General features: G+C 46.1%; 1 protein-coding gene across 16 annotated transcripts in view; it reads right to left on the bottom strand.

Moving 5' to 3' along the window:
• Positions 1 to 22,491, bottom strand: part of Clip1 (CAP-GLY domain containing linker protein 1) — a 117,239-nt gene that overhangs the window by 1,978 nt on the left and 92,770 nt on the right. For 11 of the 16 annotated variants that reach the window (XM_005403083.2, XM_005403082.2, XM_005403081.2 and 8 more), the window contains 6 exons: positions 9,810 to 9,862; positions 3,216 to 3,333; positions 2,988 to 3,138; positions 2,554 to 2,603; positions 1,663 to 1,668; positions 18 to 142 (listed from right to left, as the gene is read on the bottom strand). In XM_005403083.2, coding sequence (XP_005403140.1) covers positions 18 to 142; positions 1,663 to 1,668; positions 2,554 to 2,603; positions 2,988 to 3,138; positions 3,216 to 3,333; positions 9,810 to 9,862 — 503 coding nt within the window. Of the gene's footprint in view, positions 1 to 17; positions 143 to 1,662; positions 1,669 to 2,553; positions 2,604 to 2,987; positions 3,139 to 3,215; positions 3,334 to 5,290; positions 5,896 to 9,809; positions 9,863 to 22,491 lie in introns of those variants that run through there. The other 5 variants (XM_005403084.2, XM_005403092.2, XM_005403093.2 and 2 more) reach the window with 2 other exon arrangements.

Below are 22,491 nucleotides of genomic sequence, written 5' to 3'. Positions count from 1 at the left end.
CAGGAGGAGACACACACCTGTCGTAACTGTTCAGGTCGTCCCCGTTGCCGTTGAGAGCTGCTTCAGACATCATCTCCACCTTCATCTTGAGGTCCTGATTCTTCCTCTGAAGGTCCACTATTACTGAATTTAGGAAATCAATCTGATTTGTTTAAAAAAAGAAAGAACGAACCAGTGAGGTGCGTAAGGGATCTAGTATACGAATACTGGCTATCAGGAAGTCAGAAGTGCGCCTCGCTCTAAGGCTGCCCAGGGCCTCCGCTGGTGCCAAGTTTCAATCCCAGCCAGCCCAGGAGCGTGGCCCTTCCCTGACCAACAGCTGAATCCGGCAAGGCTGGGTGATCCGGGTGATGGGGTTAAGGAGGTTTCTCTCCCCCTTTCAGCCTCTCCATAGTCTTCAGTTGTTCCTTGCCAAGCAACTACTTTATACTGAAAAACACTTTCTTCATTGTTTTTTAAGACAGTTTGCTATGTAGTTCTGGCTGGCCTTGAACTCATTATGTAGCCCAGGCTGTTCTTGAACAAACAGCCATCCTCCTGCCTCAGCCTCTGAGTGCTGAGATTACAGGCATGTGCTTCCATGCCCATCTGAAAAAGCATTTTAAGCAAATTTCATTGAATGTTTCCAGCTGTAAACGGGTAAACTTCATTTGTCACTGAGGCAAAGGAAATTATTCTTTTTAAGCCTGAGGGTTGGTGGAGTGCTACTATTCATGGGAAAGTATAAGAAACATTTCTTTCAATAAGAAAAGCCACTTTTCATTGTCCAAAAATAATCACCTCAGATTTTTTTTTTTTTGGTTTTTCTCCGGTACGGGGAACCGAACTCACGACCTTGCGCTTGCCAGGCAGGCGCTTTGCCGCTGAGCTAAATCCCCAGCCCCTCACCTCAGATTTTTGGATGCATGGCATAAATTCTGTTTTTCCTTCTATCACCTAAGAACGTATACACAATTTTACAAAATGGATAAGACGTTCTTTCATTAAATTCTGGAATCAGTTCAGGACTTTTACAACCTCAAGTTCTCCACAGACCGCTCTTCAGAGCCTGTTTGCTCTGCGTGGGAGAGGAAGTCTATCTCCTGGGGGATGAGGGGCTCAGAAGGGACGGCAAGGTGCCCGCTGCTGAGGGCAGGACATCGGCACACGCTGACTCCGCGTGCTCAGGTGCCACACACAGGAGGGGCGCCTGCAGCCGGGGTCCCGGGGCAGAGCAGACGCTCTTCCGGAACACTTCCTTTCAATCTAAAGGCACTTCATAGGCAAGAAGATGCTTTCCTCTCCTGTGAACAGTGACAAGGTCTCACTTCTCTACAGTGAAACTTCGCAGTCTGTAACGTGAGACTCTCCCTCTCTTCCCTCCCGCATTGAAAGCTCTTTGGTCTTTTTCTCCTGCCGAGGTGCGTTCTCAGGCAAAGGCAGCCACCACCAGGCTTTCTCCACATTTATAGTCCTCCCAGCATCTGGGAGTCCACCTTTGAAGGTAGACGCACTGGACTATTTTCACTTCTTGAACTGCATTTTCTAAGTCATTCCCCTGTTAAGAGCTCCATTTCAGGAAGAAGAAAAAGCCATAAAATGCATGTAAGCAAAGCAGAACACACACGCAGCACGCACACACGCACGCACACGCACGCAAAAATTAGGAAACGTAAAACCAACCATTTGCTGATGGGAGGAAAAGTGTTGCCAGCAGGAGCAGCAGCAGCAGCAGCAGCAGAAACAAACGGAAGCAGAAACAAGGGGGAGAGAAAACAGCGTTATTCACGAGCCGGCTGAGGGCGGCACACGCTAAGCACAGTGCTAGTCCAGTCCAGCCGTCTGCCGCTTCTCACAGTAACCCTCACAGCACTGTCTGTAACACGGCTAAGGGGTAAGAAACGCCACAGACGCCATCAACGAAAAGGAAGTGGGCGGCACTGCAGGCCTTTTACCCCAAGTTTAAGCCTATACCGGACAATTTAGCAAGACTCTGTCTCAAAATTAAAAATTAAAAAATGGGCTGGGAATGTAGATCAGCGTGAAGGCCCTGGGCTCAATCTTCAATACCATAAAATAAAAAAAAAGAATGGGTTAAAAATTATGTCCCCATAATAGGATACCATACAGCTACAGAAAAGGCTGATGCAACACAGTTCATATGGTAAATTATTGGCATTTTTTTAAAAAGCAGGAGGGTATGGCTATATTAATACTGGCTTACATATACACTTCTTTTTTTGACGCAGGGCCCCCCTGTCACCCAAAGAGAGCTGAGCTCCTTCTTGGACCCGCGAGCCTCCTGCTTCGGCACCCAGAGCACTGGGATGCGCCGGGCGCTCCGGGCGCCACCTACACACTTTTGTTCAAATTTCTGCGCAGGGAAGACACTCGAATCGGTAACCACCTGTCTGGGCGTTTAGGAACTGAGGGGAAGATTCCGGGGAAGACCTTTTATTGTATGTGCTTTGAATACTGTCTATATTTGAAACACAGGAATATATTCACCTATTCAAAGGATTAAACGATTCTGAAAAACAGAAAGACAGCAAAGCATTAAGAAAAAAATGTTACCTGACTCTCCTGGGCCCTCTCATCCTCTTCTGCTTGCGTATCAGTATTACCTTATATTTAAAAACAAAAGACAAGTGGAGGCGGTTACAAACTGCAGCCCTTTTTCCTTGCTGCAGCGAAGGGAAGTGTTTCTGATTTCATGTTCCTGTCCCCGGGCAGAGAGCCACAGGGCCTGTCCCAGCCTGGCCCCCAGAGAAGCAGCCATCACCCTCCACCCGGCGTTCTCCGTGAGCTTTCAGCCCCTGCGACTGCCGCTGCACCACAGCTGTCGGCCACTGTCCCGTGCGGTAGGGCCAGGAGCCCAGCCAGACACTAGGCAGGCGCTGTGGGGCCCTGCAGTCCTCGGCTGACAGAATGGCAGGCGAGCTGTGGGGAGGAGGAGGAGGGGAGGAGGACAGCGGGCGCAGAGGGCCAGGCGGCACTGGGTTGGTTACCTGAGGAGCTGCTGAGCTGCCTCCTGTTTTCTTTGAGTTGAAGCTCCAAGTTCTTTACCTTGAGCTCAAGCTTCACCTTATCAGACTCGAGAGTCTGAACAACGGAATGCAAGGATTTGGCAGAAGCGTTTTCTCCCCTGAGCACAGTGACCTGCAACACAGCTGTCCGCTTAGGCTGGCAGGCCGGGGCAGAAAGAGGGCAGCCGGTCCCCGGGCCGGGGCGCCTACCTCATTCCTCAGCTTCTCCAGCTCTGCATCCTTCTCCGTGAGCAAGGCGCTAGTGACACTGATGGATTTCTGCAAGGAAGCTTTCTCTTCATCGGCCTCTTTTATGTACTCAGATTCTCTAAAAGACCAAAGAGTTATCAGAGTTCCAGGAGTCAACTGGGAGAGCGGTCAGCACACAGCTGTTCTAGAACAACTCGAAGATAACTTTATTGTTAAAAAAAAAAGCATAACAGGGCAGTTTTATATGCAATTAAGGCTATTATGCTTGCAAAACTTTACTTGAAATTTTACTTACTGTGCAGGGAGAAAAGGAGAAAAAGTTTACCTATGCATAGACATGCCAGAATTTGCATATCATTGTATCCATTTGAACTTAAAGAGACAAGTTAATAAATTTGGAAGATGTAGATTTAAAAAAAAAAAATTGTTGCATCCCTCCCCCACAATTATACCAAAATAGAACCCCAGGTGAATTTTGCTACTTCTGGGATAAATTATTACCAAGCATTGACAACTAAAATACATACATGCAAAGCAATTATACAGATGTCATGCAGAGCAGTTTATGCTGGAAATATCAGTTGGTTCTCACTAATTTCAGTAACTTTTTTAGCCAGTTTTTGGATCATGTGGGCCAAAACTATTGTTCCAACTGAAGGATTACTACTTTTCAACCGCAGAATCTGAAGAGGATGTGGAGTTGCTCATAGAAATTAAACTACATTATTAAGACAGAAGGGTGGGGGCTCTGAGAAGTTTAAGCCTTCCTGTTCTGGCCCAGCAGAGGGCGGGCGAGGCCTCGAGGAGAGGAAGCCTCCCCCTTGGGCACAGGCAGCGGGTAGAGAGGAAGGATGGAAGGGAACAGGCAAGGAGCACAAGACACAAGGCAGGCTGCTGTGCGTTTGTGTGTGCTCTCGTCGGCAAGAGCGGACCGAGCCTGTGGCGGCCGTGGAGTGGGCGAGACTACGGACACCGATGTGCACCCAAGCTTTCCGGCTCGGGTCCTGGATGACAGCACGAGTGGGGGAAGTCGAACACGGCTGAGTGTCACCGGAGCTGCTCCCCGGGGACTTTCTTGGTCTGACACATGTGCCACGCTGTGTCGGATGTTCACGTCACGGGCAGCTGGGTGAGGGCGCCAGGAACTGGCTGCACTTCCTTTGCACTTTTTAACTGGTTTAAAATAAAAACTTCTTTCACATTCCATGCGATATGAAATGCCAAGAGGAAAAAGACCTTGCGTTACAAACTGCGCTAGGGAAACCAAGCTGGAGAGAGCAGCCTAGACTTGCCCTTGGGGCACACAGTTGCCTGTGAGCAGTCAGCACTGCAACTGCAAACTGGACCGCAACTGGTTCTGCTGCAAGAAGCTGGGTGAGTGCAGAGCATGTGATGGTTTGGTCCGATTTTGACCCAACTGGAGGAGTAGGAAACTGAGGCCCAGGTTAGAAATGGCAGAATGTATGTCTGGTTAGTGAGACCCAAGGTATCCGGCACAGGAATTACAGGATTCTCGTGGTTTACAGTAAACTGAAATTCTACACAGAAGATGAAAAGTGCTGTATTTATCTTACTGTGTGGCTTACACTTACACTCCAGAATGATAAGTAGTAAGAAAAGAATCTGAGACTTACGGACATTTCTTGAATTAAAAACACCTGATTACCGCGTCAACACCTTCCTAGGAACTGGCGTCTTCTAAGGTTAAAACGCACGTGGAGGGAAGGGGCAGGCACTGCTTGCCATGTGCACTGTGTCTGATGTCATCCCAAGATGCAATAAACCTTGGGCTCCTTAGATTTCTATCACACTCATCTGGAAGTCTGTTCTATTATAAACATGATTTCCAGAGCCTCCCTGGTTAATCAACTCAACTCAAATTTGGAAAACGTAACTTATTTTTCTTTTTATCTTTGAGACAGGGTCTCACTATGCAGTTCAGGCTGACCTTGAGTTCACTTTGTAGCCCAGGCTAGTCTCGAACTTGCAAAGATCCTCCTGCCTCAGCCTCCCTAGTGCTGGGATTACAGGCGTGCGCCACCACGCCCAGCTTTGAAAAATGACTTTAAAAGTCATTTAAGTCTTTAAAAAAAGTCTTTGCTGCTAACTATCATGATTGGGGGTTGCTGAAGATAGATTTTCCCACACTCGGGGCTCTAGTTGGCCACGATCCCAGAGACTCTTGGTGTTGGGGAGGAATAAACAGCACCTGCTGGCAGCAGGGAAAAGGGATCGGTGCACTTCTCCGGGCCACCAAGCGGACCCTGTGCTTCCTGTCACATACACATGCAACCTCTCAGCCAAGCAGTTTCCGAAGGAAATGGCTAGCGGAGCACTTCCTGTGTAAGTTTCCAAAGGACACAGGACTAAGAAGGTAACCTGCAAATGACAGGACAAGTGACCCCCGCAGCTGTCTTTGTGACATCGCTTCATTGATGGCTTTTCAGGGCATTTCGAAGCCCTAATTCCACTGTGCAAACCAAGAGCGGCTGAGTTAACCACTTACGCCAACAAGACTGGCAGCTGAGCTGCAGACTGTGTTATGCTGAGGCTGCATTGGCTGGCATGGCTGGCATGGCTCGCCATTGCTCAAAATGCCGAAAGGGAAAGAACACACAACAGGGCAGCAGGGCTGCGGGCCACAGTCTACCCGCCCCGGGGGACACGCCACTCAGATTCTCTTCTTACAACTCACGTAAGAAATAAACTGCAGTAATGAAGCAGATACCTTAACGTGTTACTGGGCAAGCTTTAAAAATGCAAGATAACAAGAACCAAATATTAGAAACATGAGGAGAAATGCAAATACAGTACGGAGAACTAAATTTGCACTGAAGTTCTTTGCTGTATAGATATCAAAAAGAAAGAGTGTGTGTGTGTATATGTATACACTGCTGGGTAGATTTTACAAAACAAAAGCGAGACACAGAGGGACAAAGGCAGCCAAAAATATATACAACAATTTGGTTTACTAAAAATATATGAAATTTATTTATTATAACGTGGATAGACTTTCTTTAGTCTTACCATGAAAGACACACAGATATAGCAAAGGAAGCAAGAGTAGGAAAGGGAAAAGAGAGGGGTGAAATGAGCATTGGTAAGTAGCGCAAGCTCGGAGACAGTCAGACAGTTATAACCCACACTGAGCTGAATGAGCTGAGGCAGCACACACCGCTTCGGAACTGCTGGCCAGGCTCCCTAAACCACTCTTCCTTCTGACAGAGACCTTCCATTTACACCACCGGAATGGACTCTGACTCCAGACAGCCCATGTCCAGGCTTGGCTTTGCTGTCCCCTCTCGGACATTAGGAAGCCCAGGCAGTTCCCCTGTGTGTGTGCAGCTGAAGGACCACGCAGGGGCTGACCTCTCCAGTCCTGGCATCAGAGCACGGCAGGGCTTACTCTGCTGCTCTCAGAGGTCTGCTGCCTGACACCAGCTTTTCAAGTGATTACAGTATTTTTAAGCTTGGAGAAAAACCTTTACTGCATGTAACAATGTAACGGACACAAGAAACCCACAGCAAATACAGAGGATACTGCTATCTTCTTAACAGCCAGTTTCAGGCTAGTAGGGATGTAAGTCCTGCATGTTGATAGCGCGATTTGAGTAAAGTAACTATATGCTATCTTAACTTGTATGGCCAAGGATCAATTCCAAATTAAACTGTCGGCTAAGCTCTTGGTTCTGGGAACAACTACATTTCACATACCCTTATAATTTAAGTACTTACAAGTCTTTCAGAACTAAAAGAATTATCAAGTTGTTTTTTTTGGGGGGGGCAGGAATCAGGAATCGAACTCAGGACCTTGTGCTTGCCAGGCAGGCACTGTGCTGCTGAGCTATATCCCCAGCTTCCTATCAAGTTCTTTTTAGTACTCTATGTTTCATAAATTTACTTGAACATTATACACAGATTCACATACAAACCCTTACCAAACTGACATTTAGAAGACATTTAAAAGCCGAAATTATTAGCTAAAATATATTTACATTTGTGTACTTAAAACAACTTACCATGTGGGTTAGTTAACAAAAAGTTCTACGTGAGTAACTAGATTTTTAAATGTTTCACTCCCAGAAAAAAATGTTATGTATACTCATCAAAATTAGCAGTAATTTTCAAGATACCTTTCCTAAATATCCATCATGGAAAATGGGAACAAATAAAAGTGAGAAGAATTTCACCAAACTGCCGCTGAGCTATATCCCCAGCTCCCACTCACCAAATTTCACTCTCCAAATTTATCCCATTTTTTTAAGCCATGAAAAAAGTCACGGGCTTCATCATATTTTAAAAGGCCTATAATTTAAAGTCACATGATAAGTAAGCACTAATAATGCACAGCATTAAAAAAAAAAACGAAGTAAGAAATAAATAAGGTTAACCATTCAGGGAGGAGAGAACCCCTATCAACCCTGAGGCCCCGAGTGTGAAACCTGCATCCGTCATTCATCAGTCCCCAGTGCCTGGCCACGGGGCCTCACTTTGGGGACTCTGCGGTCAGGGTTTTAAAATGCAAGTCCTAATCTGCCTTTCACCGGGCCGTTTAGGGACTAGATGTATTTGCGGGGGGTGGGGGGAGCTGTCGGTGTTGAGACAGGGTCTCGTCACGCAGCCCACTCAGGCTGGCCTTGAATTCACGAGATCCTCCTACCTCCACCTCCCAAGTGCTGGGATTGCAGGTGTGCACCACCACGCCGGCCTGGATGAATTTTTGAATTAGCCAGTGTTACATGAAGCCAGGGAGATGATGTCAGTCCTACGCCCATTTTTATGTTCCCAGGGCAGAAAGCGCTAAGAGCCAGCCCGAGTTATTTTCCACAGGTCTTTGCCAGCTGCTTGAGGCTCTTCTGAAGAAACAAAAGCTTATTTCTGCCAAGTGAAATACCCTGAGGCTGCCAGGGACAGAGCAGCGCTGCGCACAGGCACAGGCAGCCGTTCAGCGGAGGAGCCGCCACTCACTACCCCTGGGGATGCCTTTCCACGTGGAGTACAGCGCCCCCTTAGTGAGAACGCACCTAAGTATTTAATGGAAAACAACAGAAAGGCACCCTGGACAAAGGCCGAATTGTCCTTTACTTTGTGGGTTGTTTTCCTGGTGCTAGGGGTGGAAGCAGGGCCATGTGCAAGCTAGGCGTGCCTTGTACCACTGAGCGACCTCCCTGCCCTATTGAACACCCTCCGGAGCGCAGTTGGTGCCATCCAACTATCTCTGTGGCCAGAGAAACTCACCTATGGGTGAGACGCATGTGGCTGTTATCAGGATGGGGAAAGCCCCTCTGCCCTGAGAAGTAATATGCATACTTCCTAGGTGCATGGGGGAATTCTTGATGAGGTCATCTTGCTTTTTATTTTTTGTTTTTAAAAAATAAGTAAAAAGCGTGCCTATGTGTGATAGCTGTGATCTCCAGCTACTTATTATTCCACAGCAACCCACGGGGTGAGCTATAGTTCTCGGCACTATCCACACACCACACCTGCTTGACACGGAGGAGAAGCGGAGAATCACCTTAGAGCAGCGAGGGCGGGTCTCTTGAGCTTTCCATGGTACAGCCTGCTGCAGCACACTGGCCATAGGTTCGCCACCACTGCCCTAAACTACACTGCATGGTTGTTTTTGTTTTGTTATTTTGAGATGGGGTCTCACTGTGTAGCCCAGGCTGGCCTCGAGCTCAAGGTGATACTCCTGCCTCAGCCTCCTGGGTGATGGGATAACAGCGTGTGTCACCACACACAGCAAAACTGCACTTTTTTTTTAGGTACTGGGAATTGAACTCAGGACCTTGTGCTTGCCAGGCAGGCACTTGTGCCAGTGAACTATTTCCCCAGCCCCAAAACTGTATGTTTTAAAAGAGCAGACAAAGACCATTCAGAATGTATAAGCACCAAGCTTCTGAATAATTTCTGTGAGCCATGTTCGTCCTTATGGAAAAGCACTGGGAAAATTATACTAGGTTTTCATTTGAGTACCATGGAAGTATAATAAATAACAGAGCTATTTTTTTAGAAATAGAAACACTTAAAATAATGTTACCAATTATTACTGAAAAAGTATTACTTACTATTTGTGCTACTGGCGATGGAGCCTAGGGCCTCTGCACTGAGGTATACCCCAGCCCTTTTTCTACTTTGTATTTGGAGACAGGGTCTCCCTAAGTGGCCAGGGCTGGGCTTGAACTTGCGATCCTCCTGCCTCAGGTTCCCCAAGTGCTGAGATTATAGGTGTGTATTACCATGCTCAGCAAAAGTCAGAATTTTACATAACACATAACTGAAGCCAGTGTTTACAGGCATTGTTACTACATATGTCAAGGTATAATATTTTTTGTTACTGAAACTAGGAGGAGTATGACAAAATCTGATTTTATTTAGGACACTTGTAATGAAATTGATCATGGCTTAAAATTTCAACTATTTGAAACTTGTGCAAATGGATTTTGAAAATCTGTCAAGTACGAGCACTGAACTATCACAGTGCCATCTTCTGAGCACAAGGTCTTTTGTCTTTCACAAGTTACCACATGTATCATGTTGTAAAGTTTTCTTACTAAACACACATGCACACACAAACACAGAAAGGAAGCCTACCTCTTTTTCATTTCTAACAACTGATTATTGAGTACGGATCTCTCTTCTTCCAGCTGGAAAACAAAAACAGACAACACACACACACAGTGTTTAGTTCATACCAAGTCCACAGAGAGACCCACCCTCACCCACAGCCACATCCCTGCTTCCAGGACAGCAGGTGCAACTGCAGCCCCACAGCCGTGATCAGGGCGAGAGCCGCCGAGCACGGGATGTGCAGTTACCCCTTCATGAACACTGACAACCTGCTGGCTCCCCTTCTTTGTGGACCTGAGAATGGAAAACATTAAGTAACAGCAACCGGAACAGCACACAGCTCATCTAAAGCTTTCAATAAAGGTTTATTAAATGAGTGACAGTTCCACTTTTGTTGTTTTTATGGTTTTTCAGACAGGGTCTTGCTACATAATACAGCCTGGCCTCAAACTGGAGGTGATTCTCCTGCCTCAGCCTCCCAAGTGCTGGGATTATAGGTGTGCACCACCATACCAGGCCATCTTCACTATTAACATTCTGGTTGCTTCACTTAAATCTCGGAGACCATGGATGGTGTCAGGAACTCACAAGGGCTAGGAACAGGTCATTTGCTCTCTCGTTCTCATTTCACTCACCTGTTAATTCAGGACAGTCAGTGACTACTATATTCCAAGCACTTGTCATCAATAAAACAAGGAGGTAAGTGAGAACTTGCAGCAGTCCTTTGGTTCTAAAATATTATTCCATAAAGAACTTTTTAAAAAAAGATTCAAATAGTTCATGTGTGGGACAAGGTATCCGCATACCCAGCCTGTACCAAGAGCAGTTCCACCAGACACCTACTTCAGAGCACACCATTCACGAAGGTTAATATAAGAGTTCAACTACTATTAGCTCACTGTGTGCAGCTACAATCATTACATACCATGGACATGCTTTGCTCTGAGGCCTTCACAGTTCCAGACTTCTTGTTTTAAAAAATATATGTGTAGGCTGGACACGAATGCACCCTGATCATGAAGTCTATGGAGATTAACATCCAGGCTTGTTGCTCTGGGCCCTCTGCTTTTCTGGTCCATTAAAATATATGCTGCCTCTGCCAGCTGTGGTGGCACACACCTGTAATCTTAGCACTCAGGAGGCTGAGGCAGGAGGATCACCGCAAGCTCACGCTCATCCTATGCTACAAAGTGAGTTCAAGGCCAGCCTGAACTACACAGCATGACCCTGTTGCAAAAAAAAAAAACCACACACACACACACACAAAAAAAAATGCTGCTTTTGTTGGAGTAATTCAGGGAAATTTTATAGAGTGAAAGAAAGCAAAGAGTGGGCAGCAAATTTTAAAAAGGAAATGAGAAGGACAACATCTGGAGAGTGGGATGTGGAGATGAGAGGGCTTTCATTTTTGTCTTTATGGCTTATATATATTTTTTTTGTACCTGGAACTGAATTCAGGACCTTGTGCTTGCCAGGCAGGTGCTTATACCACTGAGCTATATCCCCGGCCCTGATTTTTTTTTAAATTTTTTATTCTTTATAATTTTTTTGGTACTAGGAATGGAACTCAGGGCCTCATGATTGCCAGGCAGGCATTGTACCACTGAGCTATATCCCTGGCCCTATATTTTTTTAAAACATGAAATGGTTTGGCTTTTATTATTAAAAAATTGAAAAAAAAAAATTGAAGTCAGGGCCAGGGATATTGTTCAGCAGTACAGATGCCTGCCTGGCAAGCGCATGGTCCCGAGTTCAATTCCTCATACCAAAAAAGAAAAAATTAAAGTTGGGCATGGAAGTGCATGCCCATAGTCCCAGCCCTCAGGAGGCTGAGGCAGGAGGACTGCCAGCCTAGACTACACAGTGAGTTCAAGGCCAGCCTGGACTACAAAGCAAGGCCGTGTTTTAAAACAAACAAATAAAAAGAACAGGGACTGGGGATGTAGTACGCATCAGATCCCAAGTTTGATCCCCAGCACTGCCTCCCATAACAAAAAAAGGAAAAGAAATGTGATTGCTAAATGCAACTTGTTATTCTGAACCAGAAGAATTAAGAGCACTGTTTTCTATAAAGATCAGCACATTAAGTATCAAACTTATATTCCTTAAAAGTTTAAGCATACTAGGAGTGGGCAGGGAGGAGAGGAGATGAAAAGAATCTCTCTGCAAACTATTTTGTACGGCTGAATGATTCTTCAAATGTTAGTAATTTGCATGTTCTCTTCTGTGAATTATCTGCATGTCATTTGTCCATTTATATATTCATTATAAACCTTTTCCTATCTTAGTTGTACGTTCTTGTAAATGTTTTTTGCTGCTGGAGACCAGACCTGTGGTCTTGTGCATGCCAAGCCCTCACTCCACCCGAGCTCCATCCCAGTTGGTCTCCTTCTCCTTCTGTGATGACCTCTAATTTCACACAGTGAGGTCTGAGGGTATATGAGACTCCAGTTCTTTTGCACTGATTGAACACTGTTTCATGGGCTAGTATATGAGGTACCGTGGAGCTATTCAAGGCTCTGCAGGCAGTCCATGTTGCCACCTTGGGAGAGGGCGTGCTACTGATGACTGGCAGACCTGCAGCTGGTGCCTGGCATCCCACCTACTTCCTGCTGAAGCGTCCTGTGCAGTTGATCTGTCCATCACTGATATGGGGTACTGAAGCCTCCAATCATTATTTCTGAATTATTTCTTCTTTCTTTCTTTCTTTCTTTCTTTCTTTCTTTCTTTCTATCTATCTATCTATCTATCTATCTATCTATCTATCTATCTATCTACTTTTTTGAGACAGGGTCTCACTGTGCAGTTCAGGCTGACCTTGAGCTCACTTTGTCACCCAGGCTGGCCTCGAACTCACAATGATCCTCCTGCCTCAGCCTCCCAAGTGCTGGGATTACAGGCGGGCGCCACACCTGGCTTATTTCTCCTTTTTAATTCCATCAGTTTTTGCTTCATGTACAATGGAACCCTGTTGTGAGGTACACATGTATTTTTGAATGACTGATCTTTATTATTATGAAATATTTTTCTCTGTATCTACTTATAATTTTTCATTAGTCTCTCTTGTCTGATGTTGGTGTATATTCCGTTTTTGTCTGGGGTCACAGGTCCCGAGAATGAGGTGCCAGTGGATGAAAAGAAAAAAACAAGAAAAACAAAAATAAGAGAGGCAAAATTCTGGGATCAGGTGGCTTCAGCCACTCAGACTGATGCCTTGACTATGATTTTCCGTAACCTTTTATTGAGAAAGAACAAAGGCAGCAACAGAGCAAATGGGAGGAATCAACAGGATTGGCAAGAAGAGTACAACTCAATTACCACAGCAGTGAGACTTGACTTAGTTAGCCGTCATGTTATCGCTCCTGCGGCATATCTCAGCAAGGCATCTGGTGTTGTCCCGTAGCTTTCCACAGGGACACGGGTCCTGCTGTCATTTCCTTTTACATTAATGCTTTTGCTAGACTTCCTCCAGAATCAAACACATGGCTTGGTCAGGCCCGAAGTCTCAAACAGGTAATACATTGAAAGATAAACCAGAGAATATCCTTCTCCACAGTCCGATACCAGTTCAGCCTCTCCAGCTTGCTTTCGGTTACTGTTCGCATGATATATCTTGTTCTATCCTTTTACTTTTAACCTATTATCAGTGTTAAATCAAAACTGTTCCTTACACAGAGAATACAGCTGGATCATACTTTCTAAAAATCCACTTGAGCCAGATATGATGGAGCACACCTGTACTCCCAGCACTCAGGAGGCTGAGCCAGGAGGACTGCTATGAGTTTAAGGTCAGTCTGAATTAATAGCAGAACTCTGTTTCAAAATACCAAGAGTAAATATAATACAATACAATATATTCTGAGCCAGGCATAGTAACAGATACCTGTATTCCCAGCATTAAGGAAGGCTGAAGCAAGAGTATTACAAATGCAAGCCCAGCCCAGGAAATTCAGCAATTTACCAAGACCTTGGCTCAAAATAGTAAAATAAGTAGAAAGAAGGATGGGGATGTGCATCAGTGCAAAGGCCCTGGGTTCAATCTCCATTACAAAAAAAAAAAAAAAATACAACCAGGTATGGTGACACAACTGTAATCCCAAAACTCAAAAGGCTGAGATCACCATGAGTCTGTGGCCAGCCTGTGCTACACAGTGAGATCCTGTCTCCAAATAAATAAATAAATAAATAAATAAATAAATAAATCCATCCATCCATCCATCCATCCATCCATTTGTCAATCACTGCCTTTTAATTGGAATATTTAATCCATTTGTATTTACTGTGATTATGAATAAGGTTATATACTGGTTTTTGTTTTTTGGTCTTTTTGAGACAGGGTCTCGCTATGCAGTTCAGGCTGGCCTTGAGCTCACTTTGTAGCCCAGGCTGGTCTCGAACTCACAATGATCCTCCTGCCTCAGTCTCTTGAGTGCTGGGATTACAGGTGTGCACCACCACACCTGGCTTTATATACTGTTTTTTAAAATTAATTTTATTGGTACACTTCTGATATATATAATGATCACACATGTCATAGGGAATCTGTACCTGTATACATACTATTTTGATACATTTACATGGTCTATTAGCAGACCTTGTCATCCTGGCTTTCCTGATATGATCTCAGCTGTTATCATCAGAGAAGCCTGGGACCTTGTCACTGAAAATGGCTACAGTTCACTTTAGGAAAGCTCTGGTCCTTACTTTGAGCATCACTTCCTGGCTCTGGAGAAGATGGGGCACTGTCCAATGGCCTGGAGAAGCTTGTTGTGCTGGCTTTTCTGGTAAGGACTCAGCTGATATCACTGGAGGAGCTCTGGACCTTGTCATTGAGGATGGCTGTGGCACCCTTCAGGGGAACTTTGGTCCTTACTTTGAGGGTTGCTTCCTGGCTCCAGTGCAAATTCCTCAGCCTGCTGGCACAGATCCTTTATCTCGCTGGCACAGACTTTCTAGTTTCCACCACTGACCTCTGGTCCTTCCCAGTGCAGATCCTTGAAACAGGCCTGCATGAGATATAGTCATGGGCTCTTGGCCTCCAGTAAGACTTGGGTGCATTGTTATGGGCTCTAGGTCTTTAACTGGATTCATACAAGACATTGTCATGGGATCCAGACCCTCAGCTGGATTCTTTGGGTCTTTAGTGTATGGACAGATTTCCTACACTCCTTTGTACTTGACTATTTGCGTGACTACTATAATCCTATAAATTATGTGTCCTGTATTAAATTGTTTTCCTTGTAAACCCTGACTACAACAGGAGGTGAAGGAAATCTTGACTTTGACGTCAGTTATATGGCTATATATATTTATCAAAACTCACCAAACCACACACCTATGAAGTATGAATTTTATTTTCTATAAATGAGACATCAACAAAGATGATGAGGGGGCAAGTTTGAGTAATTTGTACAATACACCTTTTGTTTAGGAAAAAAAAAAAAATCCAGTGTGATGATGCATTCCCGTAATCCCAGCATTTAAAAGGCTGAGACAGTTTGAAGCCAGCCTGTGCTACATAATAAGACCCTGTCTCGGGGCTGGGGATTTAGCTCAGCGGCAAAAGCGCCTGCCTGGCAAGCGCAAGGTTGTGAGTTCGGTTCCCGGTACCGGAGAAAAACCAAAAAAAAAAAAAAAAAAAAAAGACCCTGTCTCAAACAAAACAAAAAACACAACACCCAAGCTGTGTGTGTGTATTTGTAAATGGTGGTGTACACAGAAAGGATAGTAACGAAAGATACACGTAACCATTTACAACACTGCCAAATGAAATGGCGACAGTAGTAGTACTTCTTCAAGTATCCATTTATCTCTCTCTTGCTATCTGTATTGATTCATGTTACAAACATGTATGCTATTTCTAATTTTAAATTAACATTACAATTTAAAAGGAATACTTTTTAAAAAGATAAAAATATTTATAGATGAAATGCCGGGATATCAGTTGCTTCACAACACTCAGGTCAGATGGGCTAGCCACAAGTGAAAGTGTAGCAGAGTGGTGAGGAGGTCATGCCAGCAGAACCTGGCACAGGAGTGCTGGCCCATGTGCTGTCTCTGGTGTACCTGAGATTCCTTGTGATCAGAGGATAACAGACTAGGGGTAAGTGAAAGATAAAAAAGGAGGGTAGAGCCATGCATGGTGGCACACACCTGTAATTCCAGCCCTCCGAAAGCTGAGGCAGGAGGATCATGGTGAGTTCAAGGCTAGCCTGAACTACACAGTGAGACCCTGTCTCAAAAAAAGCCAAAAAAGAAAAATGGAAAGCAAAAAGATAAAAAGAGCAGGGTAGAGAAAACCGTAAGAATGTGACAATGAAAGAGCACAACTGATCCCAGTTGGGGAAGCTGAAGCAGGACATGTCAGGGGCTCACATCACTACGCGTGTGGAAACAAGCACGGCAGGTGCTTTGCTTTACATCCGTCACATAAGCTAAGACAAACAGGACTGTGGGTGCAATAAACGCCTTTAGAAGTTCAAAGTCATCACACAGGTACACAAACCCTGCTTTGTAGGCTTAGCAAAAATACCTGAATAAAAATCCTCAGGAGGAGCAGCATGTTTGTGTTTGTTCACTGCTATCTCCTGCATTTCCACAACACTGGCGTGCACTTAGTAGGTGCACAGCGGCTGCACAGCATGAAGGACTGCACCAGGCAGACGCTGTGCTCTCAGTGGGAAGGAGGTAGTAGCAGCACTCAGAGGCCAGGGTTCTCTGGGCCAAGAACTCGTTTCATCACGGCCGCACGGCTGTTCTCTCACCATTTCCCCGGCGAGAGGTTCATGTGGGCTGTTTCAGTCTTTTCACTAAGCAAGTGTTCTGAGGTCCAAAATAGCATCTCTACCTTGACAGCACAAAACACACTCCCTGTGTCTGAGGATTTCTAGTCTCGCCTCCCACGCACAGACAGACAGATTTCTGCTCTTGGAAAAGAAGGTAAAGGGCGAGGGAAGAGGCAGATTCAGTGAATTTCTGTGGCAAAGCCTTTTCAGAGATAAAAGAAAGGCAAGTGGACAGAGGCATGCACCCTAAAATCCCCCCTTTATTTTTATTTATTTATTTATTTAGTCTTTTTGAGACAGGGTCTCACTATGCAGTTCAGGCTGGCCCTGAGCGCACTTTGTAGCCCAGGCTGAGTCTCAAACTTGCAACAATCTTCCTGCCTCAGCCTCCTGAGTGCTGGGGTTACAGGTGTGTGCCACCACACCCAGCTCAGATTCCCCCCTTTAAACACACATTTTGTCACCCCACTTTGGGGAGTGCTGTCAGCAGTGAAAGGGGCAGAGCGCCTTCTGCCAGAGTCCTACCCCTTCCTGGAAGGATGATATCCAGTGACTGATCAATGTGTAAGTTTAACCACTTACTAGTACAATCATTTAAACACAGGATGACCAAAAATTGCATATATTTTCATTAATTTTTATAATATAACAAGAAATACAAAAATGCTAATTTTATCAAATTTATTCAATACAAGAATCAAATGGTATAAACGATTATGTCTGAGCAATGCTCGGGACAGTCAGTATGCAGATGAACACACTCCTTGTAAACTTTTAAGTGGTTGCAGACTCAGTCCAAACAAATCCACTTGGATGTGCTTAATACACAACAGCCAGCGCCGTGTAGGTTTGGAGCATTAGACCGACCCCACAGACCACACAGCCTCGGCGTGGATGCTCCTACACCCGCCAGGCATGGGTGCGTGCCCTCGCTGGTGTCCATGCCACGAGGCCATCGCTTAATGACACATTTCTCAGAAAGCACTCCTGCCATTAACATATTCATGGTAGGACTGGTTCTAATTCGCACATCTCACAGCTGGACAGCTCTGGACCGCTGCTGGTATGCAATGACAGACCCACTGGGGCCATGGGACAGTCCTGCACTTACCACTGGTGGCTCAAGCTGGTGGGAACACGTTAAGCGAAACAAGACTGTACCTTTTTCTGCTGCACTTGGATTACCTTTGTCCTCCATTGTTATCAAGCTTCCTCTTGGAATCAGTTTGCTTCTCCTGCCACTCACGATGGCTGGCTGAGCCCTTCCTTTGTGTTTAGAATCTTTACAAGGTGCCGCTTGGTTTCCGATTTACTTAGCAGTTCTGATATGGTGAGGTTTGGGTCTTCAATTTGTTTCCTTAACTCTTCACTCCCTATGTTGTCTTATCATATCTTCTTTGTTTGTTTTTTGGTTTGAGCCAAGGCCTATGTAGCCCAGGCTAGCCTTGGACTCGCTTATATAGTCCAGGCTGTCCTCAAACTCATGGTGATCCTCCTGCCTCAGCTTCCCAAAAGCTGGGATTATAGGCATGTGCTACCATGCCTAGCTATCATGTCTTTTTTTTTGTACCGAGAATCAAACTCATGACCTTGCGCTTGCCAGGCAGGCGCTGTGCCACTGAGCTAAATCCCCAGCCCCAACAGTTGTTTTATTCAAATAATTTGTTTATGTAACATGAAGCACTATGTTCCTTTGAGTAATGTTTCCTTATGCCCTGAATTCTGCATCTCTCTTTGGATTCCTATCTTCCTTTTTCTTTTTTTTTAAATCCTCCTTTGGTGCGATATGTATTTAACTATTCATTTTTCAGGCAGCTTTACTTAGACTTCAATTCCAGTGGCTCTCCTGACACCCTTCCTACCTTGAGGTCTTCTACCTTATCTCCCAGTTATGGGTGAAAGCTGGGCAGTGCAGTCTGTGCATTTCTGTAGTCACTCTTTCCCGCAGTGGGGACAAAGATGAGGGAAATGGGAACGGTTGAATCCGGTGATCTCGTCCTGTGACTTTTCTTGTCTTCTATCTCATCCACACCATCTGAACAGAAGTGATCTTGTTCCCACAGGATGTCCTCTGCTGTCAGCCTTAGGGCAAGTGTTTGGGGAGATCCTCCTCATCCGCTCTCCTCCTCTGCTGCCTCCCTGACCCACAGAGGGAATGGCCTCTGGCTGGAGGTGGCCAGATACTCGGTGATGCAGACGGGAACTTTCCTCCCTGATCAAATGCAGAGCTGCATGAGGAACAGCCTTTTGCCCTTCCCTCCTCGCCCCTCCCTGTTTTCCCCTGGAGGGTCTGCAGGGCTTGGAGGCACAACTACCACTGGGACGACGTGGATGAAAAGCACCTGCTGCATGTGGCAGCAGAGCAGAAAGAGCAGGTCCTGGGAGGATGTGCCGAGGCTGCTCCCACCTGGCCGCTGACCTGTGGACCTGCCATCAGTGTCCGCACCCACTGGCCACTGCTTGCAACATGAGCTCTGGGAAGGTCAGCTGGAGTTTCCCCACCTACAGTGAAGCTCCATGGAAGGAGAAGAAGGCTCGCTCCTCCCGGGTCCCACTTGGACTTTCCCCCAGGCTCCTGCTCACCTCTATGGTTTAAGATTCTCCCAACTGGACTGGCAAGGATCAGTGAAAATTCTCAGGATTTTACTGTTCACCTTCCTTGGAATTTATCACAGAGAGAACAGCATCAAACAGAGTCAAGCTACAAAATTGTTTCCTTTCTTACTTGCCAATTTTGAAGTTTACCGCATAAAGCTGACTGGCTTTGTTGGTTTCCTCTGGAGGTATTTTTTAGCCATTCCACTGTGTGTGTATCACGAGGTATTATCGCAGAGATTCTGTGATCAGCTTCAATCAGCCCCATTTGTCCAGAGACCCCTTGGGCCCAAACTGAAATCATGGTGGCTGATGATCATCATTTTTCTGAAATAGTACGTGATCAGCTAAAAATCTTTCTAAACATTCATGTTGGAGAATTCAGGCCTAACTAAAAGGCAAGCAATTTAGCAATTATTCATGGATCATATTATACACTAAGCCCAAGTTTTTATACACTGCCTCTGCTGTAACCTCTGTCAAGATAAACTACTCATGAAATACAGTTATTGACTCATCTAATCCCTGGTCCAATTTCCAAAAGCAAATTGTGGCCTCATTTTGAAAATAACCAGGAGAAAAATCAGTATGGTTCCTATGGTGACAGCTCAGGATATCTGTTACCTTTGCAAGGCGGAATACACATGCAGTTTCGAAATGACAGTCATCGCAAAGGCGACCGCTTGAGGGGGTTACTTCTGAAGAACTCACATTGTTTTATTTTTAGAATTCCTCTTTATAAAGTAGAATACATCTGAGGCTTAGAAATGGTAAATAATCAGACATGCCAAAGGTATCCACCTAAGGTGAGTACCTACTTCTGTTAAAGAACTCTCTATGAAAAGAAAGTAACACCCTGGATGGTTTCCATTACTCCTGAAGCTGCACGACCTCGCCTGAATCCACATGGACCCCTTCCTCCCTCCGACACAGCAAACACCCCGCTAACCTGGTGATCAGGCTTTGGCAACCCTAACCCTGCAACAAAGCTATGAAGCTGGAAGTAGCTGAAACCATGTGAAAAAGTAGAAAGAGCAGCCACGAGGTCTGCATCTCAATCTGTAAAACAGGATCGGGACCTCGCCATAGACAAGGTCCTCACCCACACCTCCATGCCATGCTCCAGCATGGCCACGGCCACCACCTGGCGCACTAGGGGAGCAAGGCAGCTGCAGCTCGCTCTGCTGGACTCTACAGTGGCAACACCAAGGACCGAGCAGCCTCTGACAATGACGAACACCTACTGTGGGAGGGTGGCGGAAGAAGATGAAAAAGCAGACACCAGAGGCTAGCAGCCATGTATGTATGGGGGTGGGGAGGAGTCGGGAAGGATGGTGGGCCCGCGGGCGGTGGCAGGGCCGTGTGCTCAGAGGAGCCGCCAGTTTCCCACTTCCAAGGTGAAGGGTGACTTGAGTGAGAGTCATTTCAGGAGTCTACTGGGGGCTAAGAGCAGGCAGGGAAAGTGGAAGGTAAAAGTCAAGGTCAAAAACAGATGACTCTTTTTAAGAGTTTGAGAGTAAAGGGGAAGATAGGGTTGCAAGATCTAGAAGTACTGTCAAGAAAAGAAAGATCTGTCCCACCGAAGGTGCAACGTGGTGACGAGAGAAAGCTGCTGCGGGCAGGGCTGCACACGCCGGGCCCCGCTGACAGTCTGAGGGAGGAAGGCAGGCACAGGCAGGAGGTGCACAGGGACGAGCAGGGCCCAGCACGGCTGCTCAGCAAGACACTGTTGAGCGCGAGAAGGAACCGACTGCCCCCCACATACACGGGGAATGACGCGCTTAGCCACGTGCAACCTGAGTGAACCTGGAAAACATACTAAAGCCAGTCACAAAAGGCCATGTGGTGTGCAGCTCCCTTCACATGCAATGTCCAGAAAAGGTCAATCCATGGAGACTACAAGACTGCTGGCTGCCAGGCCCGGAGCAGGGCGGTGAGGAGTGACTGCTTCCCGGGCATTACCCTTGGTGGCAATGAGAGTGCTTTGTGACTACTCAGAGGTGGTGGTGGTACAACATGGTAAGTGTACCGTGGCACGCCCCTGGCTGTGCACTGTGAAACAGTTCAAACAGTAACTCTTACGTTATGTGTATCCCCCCTGCGCACACACCAAAGCCAGGGCAACAAGATCCTGTCAGGGCATCAAGCAGGAACACGAATGTGAGCACAAATGGGCCCACAGCAACTGTAAAACAACCTTCATATTTTGGGGCAGGGGTGGCGTTGAGGCAGGGTCTCACTATGTAGCCCAGGCTGGCCTAGAACTCATGGTGATCCTTGTGCCTCAGCCTCTCGAGTGCTGAGATTACAGTCTTGTGCCACCATGCCCAGCTCTTCATAATTTTTGAGTCACCCAAAGAAGATACATTATGACTCCTCTCACCCTGCTGAACAAAACAATTTCATACACTTTAATCTAAAATATTCGCTTTCAAATGACAACACATTTGAGCCAGGCATGGTGGCACACACCTGTCATCCCAGCACTTTGGGAGGCTGAGGCAGGAGGATCACCAGGAGTTCGAGGCTATCCTGGGCTCCATAGTAAGTTCAAGGTGAGCCTGGACTACATCGAGGGACCCTGTCTCAAAAAATCAGCCCTACCCCCAACAAAAAAGATAGAATATTTTATGTGTGTGTGTTTTGTTTTGTTTCTCCAGGACTGGGGATTGAGCTCTCGGCCTTTGCACTGAGCTACACTCCTAGTCTGTCTTTAATTTTTATTTAGACACAGGGTCTTCTTAATTCACTGAATTGCTCAGGCTGGGCTTGAATTTGCAACCCTCCTACCTCAGCCTCCCCAAGTGTTGAGATTAAAGGCAGAGCCACCACTCCTCCTGCTATATATGATGTTTCACTAAAACTCCTGTCACTGTTGATGCTAGGTAAATCAAACCCTTCTGCTGTTCCAAGTCCTAACTGATCTTGGCTGTTGCCTCTTTTCTCTTTTAAAATGCAAACTCTAACCTCAGAAAGGAGACTTAAGAAAGGCTTTTAGCTGGACAGAGATGTCTGACACAGAGAGCAAGCAACACAAGCTGCGCACACACGGGCTATGTTTTTGGTTTGGCCAGCTCCTTCCCCCAGCCACGAGCAAACAGAACCCCTCATCCCTGTCAGGGCGCCTCGCTCACATGCTGCTCTTGGTAGTCAGGTCAAATGAGGTCCCTCCTCCCCACCCTGCTATGCAGTTCAGGTGGCCTCTAACTCACTGTTTAGTACAGGCTGGCTTTGAACTCATGGGGATGGATCCTCCTGCCTCAGCCTCCCAAATGTGAGGATTACAGGCATGCGCCACCATGCCTGGGCTCAAATGAAGTTTCTAA

Source organism: Chinchilla lanigera, unplaced genomic scaffold (genome assembly GCF_000276665.1).
Source record: "Chinchilla lanigera isolate Chin_1 unplaced genomic scaffold, ChiLan1.0 scaffold00081, whole genome shotgun sequence".
NCBI classification, from domain to species: domain Eukaryota; kingdom Metazoa; phylum Chordata; class Mammalia; order Rodentia; family Chinchillidae; genus Chinchilla; species Chinchilla lanigera.
The sequence above is the reverse complement of the archived record's forward strand: the minus strand, read 5'-3'. Positions and strand labels throughout refer to the sequence as shown.